Source organism: Hyperoodon ampullatus (assembly GCF_949752795.1).
Source record: "Hyperoodon ampullatus genome assembly, chromosome: 12".
NCBI classification, from domain to species: Eukaryota; Metazoa; Chordata; class Mammalia; order Artiodactyla; family Ziphiidae; genus Hyperoodon; species Hyperoodon ampullatus.
In genome coordinates, this window is record NC_136925.1 from 6,488,137 (window position 1) to 6,500,989 (window position 12,853).

At 38.6% G+C, this 12,853-nt stretch overlaps 1 protein-coding gene across 1 annotated transcript in view; it reads right to left on the reverse strand.

Moving 5' to 3' along the window:
• Positions 1 to 12,853, reverse strand: part of MYO6 (myosin VI) — a gene marked incomplete at its 5' end in the record, with an annotated part of 90,647 nt that overhangs the window by 40,983 nt on the left and 36,811 nt on the right. The window contains 5 exons of the mRNA XM_079716448.1: positions 1,364 to 1,491; positions 2,963 to 3,035; positions 5,531 to 5,622; positions 7,206 to 7,363; positions 8,515 to 8,659. Coding sequence (XP_079572574.1) covers positions 1,364 to 1,491; positions 2,963 to 3,035; positions 5,531 to 5,622; positions 7,206 to 7,363; positions 8,515 to 8,659 — 596 coding nt within the window. The remainder of the gene's footprint in view (positions 1 to 1,363; positions 1,492 to 2,962; positions 3,036 to 5,530; positions 5,623 to 7,205; positions 7,364 to 8,514; positions 8,660 to 12,853) is intronic.

A 12,853-nucleotide genomic window follows, 5' to 3' on the forward strand; every position in this document is an offset into this window, starting at 1 on the left:
AACCCTGGTCATGATTTGTTGGCTAGCAGTGAGTACTCTTGGTAAAGGTAACCATGCATCCACAGACTGGTCTTCACAGAGAGCAGTGAATAAACAGGACTAGATGTACGTCTTTAATCCTAGCAGCAAGTTTTGTTGGGGACGCAGACTGCTTTTTTCTATCTCCACTGAAGTGAGAGAGGCAGCCTCCACATCATAAGACTTATTTAAGGATACGGAAGAACTCCAAGTCAATGGAGCAGGTAGTTGTGAGATGCAGTCCCCAGAGAAGGTTATCATACTTATATCAGCTTTTTAATGCCTTCAACCTATTCACGTTCTTGATTTAGTTAATGAGTACGGAAACAAGAATATTTGCTTTCATTCACTTAAAATCCTGGACCCAACAAGGCAGCGAATGTTATACTATGCTACAGGCTCAAAACAATAAACAGTACAGGAGGCAGCTGCCACTCCAAGCAGCTTTTCTCTTCTTCCTTCCTTCCTTTCTTTGTTGAGGCAGCACCTATCTTCGTGGGTGAAATTAACATCCACATTTCTCTGTGCTAGTCAGCTCTTTCTGGGTGCACGGATGACGCTGTGCTTGCATTACCTCAGGTGATGGTGGTTGAGTGTAAAGATAAACCCAGAGCTAGGTGAACATGGAAAACACCGCAACAGCCGCACACTCCAGCCTTACGGAGAATGGCCCTACCATTCACTGCTGCAAGCAGGTAGTCAAGCACAGCAGTTTAGGGAACCAGGTCTTCTGACCCTTTCAGAAGTTTACTTCTCATTTATTTCTATTGCCTTCTGTACCTGTTTTTCCCTTTAGCTAATTCTTCTATTGCTGCAGCTTCTATGACCCTCTCTGAGTACATTTTTCCATTCAAAACTCCCAAGGAAAGAGCATCAAAATCAATTTACCGATCACTAAATGAATTGCTTCCACCAGTCAGACTCTTAGCCACAAGCTTTGCTGGTCTTACAGATGTGCAGACAGGTAGCTGCTTGTGACTCGAGGTGCTAACCCCTGGGAAGTGATCAAGGTCACATGATACAAAACAGAGCAACTCATGGCCACTTAACTCAGAAGGGAGAACATAAAAACAGGTAAACCTTTTTATATGTTTTAGATAGGTGAAATGTACTTTATATCCAGCTAAAATCGCCTTGATTACATAGATCAGTAGCAGCAAAAATATATAGATACAAATTAAATGGTCATCTATAGAAGATACTGTGCTGAATTACAGAAGATGCTTATAGATGTTCAAAGCCTTACATAACTTATGAGTCTAATTACCTAATACCTAATGTCTAGTACATCTTTCTAAAAGTTTTTCTTCCCACCAGAGGCTCAATTTTGAAGTAGCTAACTCACAGAGAGCCGGAAATGGTCTTTGTGCTTCTGGTGAACTTCAGATGTGAAGTGTTGATCACTTGGCTGGGGAAGGCGATTTTCTTCATCCAAAATATCCAGTATTCCCGCTAATTTTGCTTCAATTAAATCTATTTCAAAAAATCAGAATATGACAGGATAAAAAACATAACATTTTAAACTTACTGATCACAAATTTTGAGGACAGATCAGAAACAATGTAACATGATTCTGTAAGTATTGTATTCTCTCACAAGCAACAGAGAGCAAATGAATTTTTTCACATCCGCAATTTATTAGAAAATAACATCATATATTTAATATAGGTTTTAGAAAAACCACTCCATAAAGAAAGCAACTAACATAATAACCATTCCATCTGTAAGTTAGGACTGAGGCTAAAGAGCCCGAAATACCTCCTCTCCCACATGACAACTATATTCAAATTGAAGTAAAACTACAGACGTTTTTGCAGGCTTAGCTTTTTGAAACTGTTTATAGCTATGGATTCAAAAACTTTCCAGCAAAACGTCAGTAACAGCACATATTTATGCTCCTTCCATTCATGTTTTTGAATTTCCTGCCTGTCCAAAATAACTATAAAATGTAAGCTGCTTAAATACATAAGCAGTGCTAAATGAGACAGACTCTAAAAGCCGCAGGACACAGGAAGAGAAATCAAGATTCTCTGACTGCACTGGTCAGAGAATGATGCGTCTTGGGCAATTAACGGAGGTGGAGGGGGACGCGCTAACGGAGCTATAACTGAGACTGCTCTGACAGATGCACGACCCAAGTGGGCTGAAGGGGAAATGGAAGAGGAGGAGTTCCAGCCCAGATATCCCTGCGAAAGGATATGGTGTGTGCAGGGATACGCTGAGTGGACCACGTAGGATGTGAAGGTGCTTGGAGAAGTACCACGAATGGAAAGTACTGTTATTATTGTTGTTGTTGTTATTATTACACTATCTTGTCCAAACCTAGCACATGAGTCACTGACTCAACTGTCAGATTCCATTTTCAAAGCAAGGCTTGCCCCACAGCTGATTTCAGAGGTGGGTGGGAAAGAAAAGGCAGACTGAGCACTCCCTGGGTGGGACAGGGAAAGGCTTCTTTACCGATAAAAACAGACAAGGAAAACAGAGACCCTGTTCTGCTGCAGGGTGCTATCTGGATGGGACACGTGGAACTTGTGATGCCAACTTGCCGCCAGAGGGTGCGGGTGCAGAGAATAGAAACAAAGAACTGCAGACGGAGCAAAGCCAAATCCTGGCAGACGCCTCAGGCCTCCTCACACGAGAGAAGAAATCCCTTCACTGCTTAAGCAATTTTGTTTCCTCCTTAACTTATTCACGTTAACTGTTTAAGAAAGAAAATATCCCTCACAGTAGATAGAAGGAATTTTACGAAAACTTTCAGTATAGCTGAATTCGATGCCTTCATAGGAAAAATAACTTCCTAGCAGTACTAGAGAAGTAAAACCTCTCTCAAGTGCCACAATTTCAAGCCCCATAACCAGCAGAGCACAGAAAAATTACTAGTGAAATCATTCACTGTATCTTCCCATATTTCCCAAAAGTAGAGCAAAAAAAAAATACATACCTATACAGTCCTGGTTATCCACGTAATGTACTTCATTCACACCTAAACCTTCCTTTTGATAGAGTTCTTGTTCCTAAAATGAAATAATCATAATCATAGATATGGAGCTACTGTGTGATAGGAAATGGATTCACTGTGCCATATCCAATCATAACATTTATTGATTAGTCAGTGTACAGGGTTCACACCAGCTGATTCGGGGACTGAGAAGTCTTACCAAACATTGGGGAAGAAAAACCCTTGCCCCTAAAGCAAGGTGAAATCAAAACTTACATGGCCAACATAACATGATTCACATTATGTGGAAATGTTCCCTCCTGCAGATAAGCACGCTTTTCCCGAAATACGCTGGGCAGCCAGGCACAGACACAGGGATCTGTTTATAACCATTCAAACCCAAGACAAGACCAGGGCTTTGAAACATTTTTTAGCAATTCTAAAGTCAAACTTCCCAGCAGAATAGACCAGGGATCAGCAAACTTTTCTGGAAGGGCCAGATAGTAAATATTTTCAGCTGTGGGCCATAGTGTCTTTGTCACAACGGTGCAATTATGCCACTGCAGGGCCAAAGCAGCCACAGATAACAGTAAAGGAAGAAGCATGGCTGTCTTCCAATAAAATTTCATTTGTAAAATTAGGCGGCATGCTGGGTTTGTCCTGAAGGCCACAGTTTACCCCTGGAATACACAAAGGAACATAACTTGCTTTGATAATTTTAAAAAGCTTAGAAAACAGCTGAACAAACAAGCTCCCTGCTGACATGGAATTTGTCTCTCCTATTATATATCCTCAACAGCCCTCAATCGTCGTCTAAGGAGAGGTGGGGCAGATTTATAACATTATAGACAAGCACGAACATCAAGGAAAGAGCACTTACCTGCAAATGGGCTCTAATACCCACACAGTGATATATATGAGGAGTATATCATTGGGGAAAATAAACATAATTTAGAAGAATAATTTACAAATCAAAGTTAAGTTCCTGGATGTAATTCTGGTATCTTCTTAAAATTAAAAAAAAAAAGAAAAAAGAGGAGGGAGGGATTTTATCACAGATGGGTGAGCAACGCAATGAGCTTAGGGTGATGTATATTTCAACCTTTTTTTCCCCTGAATGTTTAAATATTTCCTCCCATGAGACGTACCATTTAGAAAAGGTTTCTGTCATTCTTTAAGGCACTGTCTCCTTGAACTCAATCTGAATTTGAAATTCGCACATTTACTTTAAAGAATTATTATAAAAATAAACATGAATCAAGGCACTGTCTCCTCTTCATGTAGTTTCTACATAAAGCTTGCTGGGCTGGTGTGGAAGGGAAGAACTAAGGCTGATTAAGTGAGAAGCATACATGCAAAACTTCACACAGTAATGAAAGGACTAAGGCTGCCAGATGAAACTTTTCAGAGAAACTATCTTAACTGACAGGTACTTGTTTTAACCTGCTTTATTTATGCCAGAATTGGTATAATATATAAGATATTATAAGATAAGGTATAAAAGTTGGAATGTACTAGGAAACCCATAAAGACAAAACACAATAAAAATGGGGGAAAGATGAATGGGATGGGAACAGGAAAGAAGATATTTCACATTTCAAGTCCAGAGACAGTGGGGAACTCAGAACGCAGCAGTGCTAATAGGAAGGGAACCGTGCTGTGAGCCAGCAACCGGGAAGGAGGGTTCAGACCTGCAGGAGTCACTGAACTTCTGCAGTTTCTTCCTCTGTAAAACAAAGGGCTGCACTAGATTAACAGATTAATTCTGAGTTCCCTTTAACTCTGCTTTCTTCATTCAGTAAGACATATCTCCAACGGCTCAAAGGAAGGAAAGACAAGGGGATCAGTAGGTGGAGAATTCAAGATACAAGGCAAAAAATGGTTAGCCTAATCACAAATCCACTGATCCAAAGCTACTTTTACTCACTGTGCACTCTGAGGTGTTACAAAGGAACTTTCCTAGACTTGAGACCGTGAGTGTAGGCCACCAGTCAGCTACTACAAGCAGGGGTAGGAAGTCCTTACTGGACCAGAGATGGTGTCCAGATAAAAGCACCCCACTGACAGGCCACTGGCAGTGCACAAGGTATCCTGGCAGGGAAAGAGCTGCCCGGAGGTGGGCCAGGCCAGCGGCCCCAGGGAATCTCCTGGCCTGGTGGCTTTCCTGCCATACGGAGAGAGAGCGAGCAGGTAGCACAGTGGACAGAAGCAGAGACACAGAGGAACAGGGGGAGGTGCCCAGGTCAGGGCCGAGAGCAGACTACTGTTTAGCTGTGGCAGGAGTAGAGACAGCAGGATCAGGAAAAGGAACAAGCAGAATTTCAAGTCTAGTAAAAGTCACTAGTAAGAAGCAAAGAGACAGTCACTTCTGAGGAGGTGCCTATTAGAGTTTTCACTGGGTCCCTAAGCCTCAGCTGTACCATTAACACTTCTGATGTGCCACTGGGACCTGCACTGGGCATCTCTGATTCCCTGGGCCACCTTACATCACACCCCATGCAGTATGTCTCTGTACCTTGAAATTTAAAATAGCTTAATGCAGTTCTTAAATCTAAATTGTATGGCAATTACCTCCTTCAGAATCCTTTCATTAAAAAACTGTTGAAGTTTTTCATTGCAATAGTTGATGCAAAATTGTTCAAAACTGTTACGTTCAAAGTACTCTGAAAACAAAACCAGAATCAAGAGTCATCATCAGATCTTCACATTAATACATTTAACTAAGGATAAAATTTTATTGTATCAATGTTTAATTTAACATTAGGTTAAAAATATACATATAATTTTTCCATACTCCCCAAATGCTCTTATTTCAAGACTTAAATTTTTATATGCATTAAAATTAAGTATTAAAAATACCTTCGCTTGACAAAAAGGTGTTTGTCAGATAAGATACATGTCATATAGTAAAAGATGGAAAACATAAGTCACTTGTAAAGATTTTTAAAGCACAGGTGTTAAAGCAATCTAAATCAAAGAAGAAAAATGACTTAAAATGTAAGTACTATATATTTTTCTATATAATCTGTAAAATTATAGTTAGAAAAAATATTATGGATACTAATGCATTTCTAAAATTAAGGGATTGTATTACATTATTTCTACGATCCCTGTAGCTCTAAAATGTTATGACTCTGTGTATGTGAGTGTTATGCTAAAACGGTGCAGACCAGGAAACAAATGTCTAAAGATTACGAAATCTTAAGTCAGTGACGAGTGTTTCTCTACCTTTGATCATAAGGTAATGCTTTATTGTAAATTTTAAAATATGTATTACAGCGAAAACAAAACTCTGCCCCTCCCAAATGTAAACACTCATATCTTCCCTTGACAAAGGCAAACAAATTACGAAGGACACCACTTCTGCACAGAGGGAACGCCCACACTGATAAAGTCCAATGTAAAAACGGTCAAACTTACTTTGAGGTTTTTACAACACGGTAATTCCGAACAAAGCAACATTCAGATATCAGTGACTCATTTCATTTCTGGTTATACACCTCCACAGTTGTTCTCAAATATTTATCTTGATAGCTTACTCATTTGGTGGAAATTAATTGGAAATAGCTACCTGTTGACAACTAACACTAATGATGAATTTTTACACATAGTAATAAGTTTGGCTTGTGTGCTAGGTCAACCTGTACCCAGGTCCATTGGCTGGAGCCAATGGTTTTAATGACTGAATTCTCTTTATCAGCAGCACTCAAGACTTCACCTTTATCAGCTGTATTCATTTAAGAGTATACAGACATCTCTACCTATAGTAGTTTCAATCAACTTTTTTTTTTTTTAATTTTGTGGTACGCGGGCCTCTCACTGTTGTGGCCTCTCCCGTTGCGGAGCACAGGCTCCGAATGCGCAGGCTCAGCAGCCATGGCTCACGGGCCCAGCCGCTCCGCGGCATGTGGGATCTTCCCAGACTGGGGCACGAACCCGTGTCCCCTGCATCGGCAGGCGGACTCTCAACCACTGCGGCACCAGGGAAGCCCCAATCAACATGTTTTAATTTAAGCATTAGTGTGACCAAAATCCATGAGTCTTTCCTTTCCTTTTTTTTTTTTTTTTTTTGAAGCATTAGCTTCCTACTTAAATCGTATTATGAAATGAAATAGTGGTATGGACATATAACTGGAAATACATCAAGTGAAAGGTATTACAAGGGAAAAGAAGTTTTTAAAATTTTATTTTAAGTATGTGTGAAAATATCAAACAGATACAAACTCACAAACAAAACTATACTTACCAAATCCAGCAATATCTAGGACTCCAATAAAATAGGCTGATGTTTCAAAAGGAAAACACTGATTTACTCTGTTGACCACGTGATCGAAAAGATGGCTGTAGACAGTCTTTGCCAAGGCATCCCGGGCATTGTTGGCTTGTTCCACTTTCAGGGGTACCCTGTAAAAGAAGACCATACCAACAGAAATTCTTCATAGTAATATGTTGTGGAAATAATGCCATATTCCCAAGAACTAAGTACATATTCACTGTGAAGAACAAAATAAATAGTTACAAAATGTCATTCGTGAATAGAGACAGATAAACGGGGCTAAGTAGAATACAAGAGAATTATCTACAAGATAATTAGATTAAAATTGATCACTGAGTAAAAGAACATTAGGCTCAAAAAATCTTTTTAACCTTAATTTATACGTCACTGTACATGCTGAATATATAAAAAAATTATTCAGAGGAATAATCTTCCATGTGACTTTCTTAAATGCAAAAGAAACTGTGTTTAATTCAAGACCACTTTAAAGGTCAGAAACTCGGTTAACACTGTTGAAGGAAAAAAATGTTTACATCTTAAAATCCAAACTGTCCAACTCTACTCTTTCATAGAAATAACTACATGGTATAACAGTGTTAGACGCTGCAGATACATATACACAGTCCGATGAAGAGAGGCTGCCACAGGAAAGAATTTCCAAACACTGTGCTAAATGCTGTCATAAAGCGTGAGGCCCTGTGGGAATACCAGAAAAAATTATCAAAATTTGGAAGTAACCTTAAAAGTCATTCAGGTCAGACCAATACTTGAATCTCTTCTAAACGGTGATTTTCCAACTTATATTTCTTGTAATAGAACCCTTTCCTAAAGGGACTCTTATGTGGACACGCCATACTTAAGACACGAAAAAGAACTGCTTTGGAACACAGGGGAAACGGAGGACATGATTGCTGAGGACCACCCACCTGTGCTTTTACCAGCCTTCCCTTGGGTTCCAGAAATCTCTCCAAGGAACCACGCAACTGTAGGGCACTAATATACATCCTCCTCACTGAGATTTTCTTCATAATAATAATTTGGAGTTGACTTAGCAAAGAATCAGGCTAAGCATACTTCGCTAATATTTCCCAAAGTAAGAGTTACCGAATTTTCTGAGTGGCTAAAAGATCTTTTTAACCTTATTTTTTTTAATTTGTTGAAAATTTTTTGAAATATGTCACTAGAACTCACTGCCTGCCTTATTCAGCAAGCGATAGAGGACCTGGCTTTTTTCCCCATAAGGCAGGATTTTTACAGAGCCACGAGTTAGGGAACTTACTTTATCACTGTTCCTTTGGTGCCCCCTGCTGTCGTTAGCATGACTCTTGTAGTTAAACTTACGCGAAGATCATCTTGATCCAAACCCAGTAATTCAGCACAATACTCCAATGACTGAGTAGATTTATTCTTCAGATTACAGCCACCTAATGAACACATATTTCAATTTGAAATTAATAAACATTATGTAAACCAGATTTTCAAGATGCATTTCTTAGAAGTACACTTCACTTACATAAAACTATGGACTAGACAAGGCTTAGCTGTGACTTTTAATTTCACCTCGCTTGTTCCCCGCCCTTGTCAGACACTCACACTGCCAAGGTCAGTGGGAGACACTCACTCAGGGCGGCCCATGATACAATCCTTTCAGCCCATCAATTTAGCCTGTCACAGTTTCATTTTTTATGACCCTGCAAGCAAAATATACTAATGATAGATTATAATCCTTGTTAATGTATTAAAATAAATCTCTGGAATAACAGAGTGCCTTATCACTAAAATCATACGACTGCAGAAAACATCAAGGAGTCATTTCAGTGGTAGATGTTGTGAGGCACTGTAGTAAGTCAGTGTGGGTGTGGACGTTTGTCTATGTGTGTGGGGGTGTGTGTGTGCACATGCATGTGCTCGTGAGGCTCGGGGACAAAGGGCGAGGGTGAGGCGGCCACGGCTATTTCCTGTACATCATATCTATAGATTTCTATTTATGGAGCTTGCTTCAAAAAGTTTTTTCTAGAAAGACAGAATACGACAGTGCTTAGACTCAGGGCTGTGACGGCTCTACAGCTTACTAGTTGTGTGACCTTGAACGAGTTACTTATTCTTTCTGTACTCAGTTTCCTCACCCATATAATGAGGATAATAACTAGCCTAATGAGGTTGTTATGAAGATTAGCCTAATAAGGTTGTTATGAAGATTAATAAGGTTATATACGTGAAATGCCTGGAACAGTGTCTGGTACATAATAAGCACTCTATGAAGGTACCAATTATTATCTTATTACTACTAATATTAAAAATAATAAACATTTTATTAACATTTTTATGGTTTAGTGCTTATAAATGAGTCATTTGAAGACTAATTTCAAAATTACAAAGAACGTATGAAATCATAATGAGAATTTTATCATGACAAATTAATAAACTATTTAACAGACTGCTCTCAGGAGAAATAAACCGTGAGATCTTATATGAATAAGGGGTTGTCAAGACAATTCACTGGGGAAAAGAACAGCTTTTCAAACAAATGGCACTGGGCAACTGGACATCCACGTGTAAAAGAATGAAGTTGGACCCCTACTTCACACCATACACAGAAATTAACTCAAAATCAATAAAAGACCTAAAGGTAAGAGTAACACTATTAAACTCTTAGAAGAATACAGACATAAATCCTTGTGATCTTGGACCAGGTAATGGCTTCCTAGATATGGCACCATAAGCAACAAAAGAAAAAACAGACAAACTGGACTTCATCAAAACGAAAAACTTTTGTGCTTCAAAGAACATTATCCAAAAATGAAAAACACAACCCGCAGAATGAGAGAAAATATTTGCAAATTATACATCGGATAAGGAACTTGTATTTAGAACATATTAAAGAACTCTTACCACTCAATAATAAAAAGGCAATCTAATTAATAAGTGAGTAAAGAACATAAGTAGTCATTTCTCAAAGAAAGATATACAAATGGCCAATACAGTTGAGCCATCAGGAAATGCACATAAAAACCACAATGAGGTAGCACTTCGCAGGCACTAGGGTGGTAAGAATGTAAAGCCCTTCAGTTACTTTGAAAGTCAATTCCTCACAAGGTTAAATATAGAATTACCATATGACTCAGCAATTCTACTCCTAGGCATATACCCAAGAGAAATGAAAACGTATGTCCACACAAAAACTTGCACACAAATGTTTATAGTAGTATAATTCATAATAGCCAAAGGTGGAAGCAGCCTAAAAGTTCACCAAATAACAAATGGATAAACAAATGTGGTATATCCATACAATGGAATATTACTCAGCAATGAAAAGAAATGATGTACTGACACATGTCAAAACATGGATGAACCTTGAAAACATTATGCTAACTGAAAGAAGCCAGTCACAGAGAGCACATATTGTATGATTCCATTTATATGAAATGCCCATGATAGGCAAATTGATAGAGACAAAGTAGAACAGTGGTTGCCTAAAGGCTAGGGATTTGGGAGGAAATGGGGCGGGGGGTAAGGGTATGGGGTTTGTATCTGGAGTGATGAAAATATTCTAAAACTGAATATAGTGATTGTTGCACAACTCAATATAAATTATATTTCAATAAAGCTGAAAAAAAGAATAAGGGGAGAGGAATACTTAGAAGATATATTAAACCTTTAATTCTATGAAAGTAAGATTACTACTAATTTCTAGTTTATACACACACACATTATCTAAAATTATATAACTCAAAAAGTTGACCAACGATAATTAATTCATTTAAATACTTCTCTTTTTTTTTTTTTTGACTATTCTGCAAAGTTTCTTACACACTTCCAGGAATTATGTAAGGCTAGCATAGAAAAGATTTATTTTAAAAGTTTCAAAAGGGCAAAATACTGTGAAATAACGCAAGGCTTTTCATGTCACTCCCCTTCCAAAAAAGAACTTCTCTGAACACTTTTTACTTTAGTTGTTATAATAATGTTTTGTTTTTTTTGTGTGTGTGTTACGCGGGCCTCTCACTGTTGTGGCCTCTCCTGTTGCGGAGCACAGGCTCCAGACGCGCAGGCTCAGCGGCCATGGCTCATGGGCCCAGCCGCTCCGCGGCATGTGGGATCCTCCCTGACCGGGGCACGAACCTGTGTCCCCTGCATCGGCAGGCCAACTCTCAACCACTGCACCACCAGGGAAGCCCCATAATGTATCTTTTTGTTATGTGGAATTTTAAAAACATAGGAAGTCCCTAGAGGCATTCTTTGCATTTCCATCATGAAAAAACTTTTAAATAGCAGTGGGAGCTGTCTAAACATTTACTGAAGAATAAAGTTTCTGATAAAATAATTATGAATATCCAGAGCTTTTTCAAATTGCAAGGTCATGCCAAAATTGAGCTCTCTAGGGCAGGAAAAATCAATTCTGATTAGAAAGAAACCATCTGAATCTATAGAAAGGATGAAGATTATATAATAAAATCTTAGCTATTAAAATAAAAATAGCCCAGTTTATTAATTCTCTGGATTCATTGCCTCATTCCAATCTGCTCTGCTTTCTGCTCATTTTCCCTTCAACAGAAGGAAGTTTGAGAAGAAAAATAAACGATAATGTGAATATCTGCTATGTGCCTTTTGACCATTTAAGTGCTTTTCAACTAACTAGATCATGCCACATTTATGATCCTCTGTGTACATCTGCATGTTTACCACACGGTAATAACATGAGGTGTGTGAAAATGCCACCTATCACTTCTAACAACATGTCCAAACTGTGCATTAATTTTTCTAAACTTTTTTTGGATATTACTTAGAACTCCTACATGCTCCCTTGGTATAACGATGCTACAGAGCAAACGAAAGTGTATTCTAACATTCATTACCTTTTCAAATCCCTCAAAAAAAACTAGTAACAATTTTAATGCATACTAAGAACATACCTGATTCTGCTTGGTTTTTCTTTTTGTTTCTTTTATTTTAATCTGGGAGTAATCTGCATTTTTATTTTTCTTATTCATTAAAAAACACTTAGAGTGATTACTACATGCCAGACATAAGTATTCACATTATTCTACAAATATTTAACTCATTTATTCCTCTTTATAACATGAGGTAAGGCCTGTTATTTATTATTCCTAGTTTACTGGTGAGGAAAACTGAGACACAGAGAGGTTAAGTTCCTGGCCCAAGGTCACACAGGCAGGTAACACACGGTGAAAAGCCTGGCCCAAGACCACGTGCTCTTACGCACCACACTCTGACGTCACAGCACCGCGGACACGCAGTCTGAAAGCCACTCAGACTGTTGACTTCCATCTGCTCAGAAGGTTCAGTGACGGGGGCAATGAGGGCAGTTATCACCCGTACTGGAGTTAGTCAGACATGGGTACAACCGGCTCTCACACCTACAACTTCACTGATGACCATGTTACTGAAACTTCTGCACAGGTCCTACTTCTGTAAAATGGAGATAATATCCTCTACCTCATTATCTTTATTAAGCTCAGATTATGATTATGATGTTTATGATGAAATACAGTATATGAAGGGTCTTGCACGTAGCGTTTTTTTTTAATGTTCTTTTGCCTTCCTCTTGTGCCCTTTTCCTTATATGCAAACTACTGCTAGGAGAAAACACTTCTCAT